Source organism: Xiphophorus hellerii, chromosome 15, assembly GCF_003331165.1.
Source record: "Xiphophorus hellerii strain 12219 chromosome 15, Xiphophorus_hellerii-4.1, whole genome shotgun sequence".
Lineage (NCBI taxonomy): Eukaryota > Metazoa > Chordata > Actinopteri > Cyprinodontiformes > Poeciliidae > Xiphophorus > Xiphophorus hellerii.
This window is the reverse complement of record NC_045686.1, coordinates 5,091,886-5,097,397: the sequence shown is the minus strand read 5'-3', so window position 1 is coordinate 5,097,397 and position 5,512 is coordinate 5,091,886. Positions and strand designations below refer to the sequence as shown.

At 41.1% G+C, this 5,512-nt stretch overlaps 1 protein-coding gene across 1 annotated transcript; it reads left to right on the top strand.

Annotated features, from left to right (window-relative positions):
* The first annotated feature begins 2,544 nt into the window (after positions 1-2,544).
* On the top strand, positions 2,545-5,087 carry LOC116733735 (complement C1q-like protein 2). The gene is made up of 3 exons (XM_032584540.1): positions 2,545-2,820; positions 2,911-3,048; positions 3,518-5,087. Exons 1-3 carry the CDS (start codon positions 2,709-2,711, stop codon positions 3,787-3,789), a joined length of 522 nt encoding a protein of 173 aa, XP_032440431.1. The 5' UTR covers positions 2,545-2,708; the 3' UTR covers positions 3,790-5,087.
* Positions 5,088-5,512: the final 425 nt, after the last annotated feature.

The following is a 5,512-nucleotide window of genomic DNA, read 5'->3' as shown; positions in this document are numbered from 1 at the left end:
GTTTGGGTCATTTTAATGTTTCTAAAACCATGTTTATTACAACAAGCCGCCACAGGGGGGCAGCAGCGCACGGCCCAATCGTTAGCTAATAATTAGCTTTCCAGCTAAGTGTGATCAAGATCTAATGGTTTCCAGATGCATAACTGATTAATTTTTACCTACCAGGTATTTAATATTCATCAATAATTTTACATGCTAACTGCTAATCGGTGATTTTCTATCCGATTCATTTTCAGAGTCTTATTGCAAAGCCTGTTTATTTCAGAAACTTTATCACCAAATGAAACAAATTATATAGATTAATTACAAACTCTGTTAATTATGATGATTTTTCATTTACGGTGACAGAAAACATGACATTTAAAATCAGTATTTTAAATGTTGGTTCATCAGACCAATATTTTATCATAAAATTTTAAATATTTTACATTTTTCAATTTTAATCTTTAACTTTTAATCTAATAAGCTTCATCAGAGTCGACTCTTATTATTTAATCATTTGATTTCTGTAGATTCATCAGCAGTTTGAACATCAGAGACGGTTGTTCGGGGTAAACAGGGAGGTTTCCATGGCAACAGCACCAAGCGGATGCCGTCTTTACCTCCACGTCACATATTGCTAATAAATCCGTCCTTAATTAACAAATTATTTACTTTGCCTTTCCATTCTTAGCTGTTCATCCCACAGACATCCTTCCTCAGTTCCTCCGTATTAATTATTATTAATATGTGGAAAATAATTAGTTTTACGGTTTAATTCGCTGCTTTCTTGTCTGGTTCAGTTCTCAGTTTGTGCATCAAAACCAAACAAACTAAAATCACTTTATTCCTGAAATAATCTTAGAGGCTGCCGGCCCAGACAGAGAAAACCTTGGACCCGGTGAGGGATGGACGCGTTGCATAAGACCTGAGAGGTCAACAGTGATCTGATCTGTGCGTCCAGCTCAGAAACAAGACGACAGGCGGAGAAATGAGCCGCAGTTCTTACCTGAACAAAAAACTCATTTCCACAGTTTGTCAGATCGTACTTCAGGTCTCTGGTCTGAAAGGAGGTGGTTCTGGTCTGAAATGAGGCGGTTCTGGTCTGAAATGAGGCGGTTCTGATCTGAAATGAGGTGGTTCTGGTCTGAAATGAGGCGGTTCTGGTCTGAAATGAAGCGGTTCTGGTCTGAAATGAAGCGGTTCTGGTCTGATTTTGCTGAGCTTGCACAAGTTGGGACAAAAAAGGCAAACAGGTTTTTAAACTGCAGAGGATTTTAGACATAAAAATCAGATTTTCCCACTGATGAATAATAAATGCATAAAGATCTTTATTTGTTAGAAAACCAAATTTTTTCCTCACATTGATCATTAATATCTGCTGCTCCAAGTCCCACAAAGTTATAGTAATTTCTCATTTTAGTTTAATTGTGATTGTTTGTTTCCCCAAGTTAGTTTTATTTAGAGTTTTCTAGTTTTTACTGGTTAAATGTTTAGTTTTCATTAGTTATAGTCAAAGTTTTTGCTTCATTTCTAGGTGCAGAATTAAAAAAGTGATGAATTGTGTTGATGTATAAATCAACAGAAGAAACTATTTTCAAAGAAGGATTCAGTTATTCTTGACTCTGGAGTTTTTTCCCCAACTTTTGCTGTTGCCATTTTGCGGATCAGCGTAAGTGGCGCCAGCAGGAAAATGGATCGCTGTAGTTTGCAGACAGCTGATGTAAACAGCTTGTGTGGGGAAAAAACCCATTGTATATCAGTTCAAAAGGCCAATAAATCTATAATCTATAATTTCAGTTTGTTTTAGTTTTATAAACATGAATCCAGTTGATTCTAGTTTTTCCCTTTAATTACCGTTTTTATTTCTTCCAGTTATTTTAACTCTGTTCTGTTTTTAAACGCTAAAGGCTGAGTTAGAGATCTGCTTATGAACCGATTATAGATTCAGATGATCGTTTTTCATTCCACATGCAGCTAAACTCACTGGCCACTTTATTAGGTACGCCTGTCTAATTGGTCAGAAACAGCAGGTTGGTTTGTCACTCTGGTCTCCATGAACTGAGGTCAAACTGCTGCAGCTTTTAAAAATGCAGGAACTGATTCTGTCAATTCAACAAAATCCTTCAAAACCTCTGAGATATTTCTAAGACCTGGTTGAGTTCAGGATATGAAGACAGTCAGACGGTTCAGATCGTCTTTATGAAACTTCTTACGTCCAACTCACTAAATTTTAATTAAAATAATAAAATAATGTTGATGTTTAAAGGGAAACAAACAGATTCTGGAGGAATTCAGAGGTTTGGTGTCAGAATCAGATCTTTAGATTGATCAGAAAAACCTGAAAGCATCTCCTGGTTTCACTTAAAGGTTTTGATTTAAACACTTTTTCATTTATTAAAGTTTATTTTACCTTTTGAAATCTTTCATTTCAGTATTTACCTTTGCCAGGTTGTTCTTCTGTTTACCTGGACTGAGGTTATGAAAGGTAAACAAACACGTTTTGCTGAACAATTTCAGTTTTCCATCAATAAAATATTAACCAGTATTGATCATCCGTTGCCGGTAAGGATCAATAAATTGCGTTACGTTGGACTCGTTCAACCCGGATCTTTGCTCCCAGAGATCCAAAGTTCGGATCCGGACTCGGATAAAACCCGGAGCGCTCCAGAGCTTCGGCACAGTCTCCTGTCCTGCAGTGGGTCCAGGTGTCTCAGTCCTCAGTGAAGATGAAGTCCAGTTTGTTCCTGGTGGCGGTTCTGGTGTGCGGCCTGGTCGGCGCTCAGCAGGGCGGTCTGCCTGAGCGGGTCCAGAAGCTGGAGGCGGACAACGACATCCTGAGTCGGTTCCGATTCTTCCTCAGACTTTAGCTGATTGTCTGTTAGACTCCCAGATGTTTGTTTCTCTAACTGACCTTCTGACCTCCTGCAGCCAAATCCAGGGTGGCGTTCTCCGCCGCACTCGTCGACACCAACGAATGGACCGCCAAGGGCCCGTTTGAGGCTGATGAAACTCTGAAGTTCGAGAGAGTGATCACCAACATCGGCAACGGATATGACCCGGCAACAGGTGGACGGGATTCATTACGATCCATTAGTTTAGGGTTCGCATGAAATGCTGAGAACCTGAACGCACCACGACTCTTTATCCGAAAAAATGAGTCATTTTACGGCATTTAGTTCATTTAGGATCAGAAACTTTTCTCCAGCAGCTAATTGGGTTCAATCAATCAATCAGTCAATCAATCAATCAAGTTTATCTGTGCAGAACATTTTAGCAGAAAGCCAGTTCTGAAAACATAAAACATCATAAACTCACCAGACATTACGTTTTGTCCAGTTCCATCAATAAATGATCAATAAGCATCAATATGTTGATCAATGATCCAGTTGTTTCGGCTCAAAGGAAACTAAACGGGTTTGGACCTCAGTGTTCGACAGGAATCTGGTGAATTTGGTAACCAGGACCAACTAAAGTCCAGCAGCAGTTTAAATGTCTTCCAGAACCAGAACCACTGACCCAGGTTCTCTTCCTGCAGGTCTCTTCACCGCCCCGGTCAAAGGACTCTACTACATCCAGGTCACTGGAATCGCCGGTCCGAACGGTGAGCTGCACGCCGGGGTGAAGAAGAACGGAGTAAACATGTTCGCCATCTACCAGAAAGCAGGAACCCAGGCCGGCGCCTCCAACGCCATGGTGCTGGTTCTGGAGCAGGGAGACCGGGTCTACGTCCAGCTGTGGGCCAGGAAGACCATCGCTGACCAGGGCCGCCTCAGCACCTTCACCGGGTTCCTCGTCTTCCCCATGTAGATGAAGGTCCTGAGCCTAACAAACTGCTGGGCCCTTTAAGGGGCGGAGCTTAGAGCAGCAGCATGCAGATGAAGGAAACAGGAGCTGTAGAGTTTATCGTTAGCATGTTGTTCTTTAATTTGCTGTTTGCAATTTATTCCTTCCTTTGATGTGTGTCCGTGGAAATGTGGGTAAGTCATGTTGGAAGTTAATGACATTGTTTATGCAGCAAGTATTTCAGTTTTTGTTTTGTAGCTTGAGAACTTAAGAGCTTCACAACGTGGGTTTTGTCGTCTATTTATTTAGAAATGGGATGTTTGTAACCATTAATATTACAGTTGTTTAGTATGTGTGATATTATTTCAGTCATTTTATTTAGGGATTATTCAGACACTGACGTTGTATTATTAATGATCTTTTCTAGAACCACACAGTTACGTCAAATTAAGAGATAAACAGCAAGTTAAACCCACTGGAGTGAGACTCTGGTTTCTAACCAGACTCACCACAGTGATCTGGACTTTTCCACTAGCATTTACAATCCCTAACTTTTATGAACCATGGCAGACATCTTGGTCCAGAAGCTCAGCAGGAAGTCTGCTGGATGGCTGTCAAATTAAAAGCACCGATAAATAAAAATACAATCTCCAGATCAGTGAAATAAATAAACGCCTGAAACCAACAGGCTGCTTGTTTTGTTTTGTTTTTTGCAAATCTGTTGAGTTCTGTGAGAAATCAGTGAGAAAAAACAAGTTCAAGGTTTTCAGTCCTTTAAATATTGAAACAGATAAAATGTGAATCCAAACACAAAAGCTTGGATTCAGACCCAGAAAATGTTCTGCGTTTGTTTCCTTTGGTTGGTTCAGCAGCTTATCGACACGATTCACAGTCAGAACTGATAACATCCAACAGAGACAGGAAGAAAATCAATAACCTGGAAAAACCCAGAGCTGCAGCTCCAGTTTCCAGCCTGGCCAGGCGCCATCGGGCTGACCGGACATTTTCCCTGATGTTCTGTTGGGTCAAACCCGTTCAGCAGTTCTTTTACTTCCTGTATGGTCTGAGCATCAACATTAACACCAGCTGTTTTCCTTTTAGGGATTCAAAAAATAAAGTCTGTGCAGCAGAAAACCGCCCTGAAACATGTTGGTGTAAAACCGGTTCGGTTCTGTTTCACTAACAGGAAGTGATTCGGCTAAAGGAAGCGAATCCTCTGAAAGCAGCGATGCTTTCTAAAGGAAACTAGCAGACAGGAAACTAGCAGAAAGGAAACTAGCAGACAGGAAACTAGCAGACAGGAAACTAGCAGACAGGAAACTAGCAGAAAGGAAACTAGCAGAAAGGAAACTAGCAGAAAGAAACTTTCTAAAGGAAACTAGCAGACAGGAAACTAGCAGAAAGGAAACTAGCAGACAGGAAACTAGCAGAAAGGAAACTAGCAGACAGGAAACTAGCAGAAAGGAAACTAGCAGACAGGAAACTAGCAGAGAGGAAGCTAGCAGAATAAACTTTCTAAAGGAAACTAGCAGACAGGAAACTAGCAGAAAGGAAACTAGCAGACAGGAAACTAGCAGACAGGAAACTAGCAGAGAGGAAACTAGCAGAGAGGAAGCTAGCAGAATAAACTTTCTAAAGGAAACTAGCAGAAATCAAACTAGCAGCAGACAGGAAATGTTGTTGCGCAACACCCCCCCCCCCCCCCCCCCCCCCCCCCCCTTCTGTCTCTACTGTCTCACTCTCTGCT

Bases quoted from the DNA above. Each gene is read 5' to 3' on its own strand.
- LOC116733735 (XM_032584540.1), top strand. From the start codon at position 2,709: ATGAAGTCCAGTTTGTTCCTGGTGGCGGTTCTGGTGTGCGGCCTGGTC. The intron at 2,821-2,910 runs GTCGGTTCCGAT...GACCTCCTGCAG, and splicing joins GGCGGACAACGACATCCTGA to CCAAATCCAGGGTGGCGTTC. The intron at 3,049-3,517 runs GTGGACGGGATT...CTCTTCCTGCAG, and splicing joins CGGATATGACCCGGCAACAG to GTCTCTTCACCGCCCCGGTC.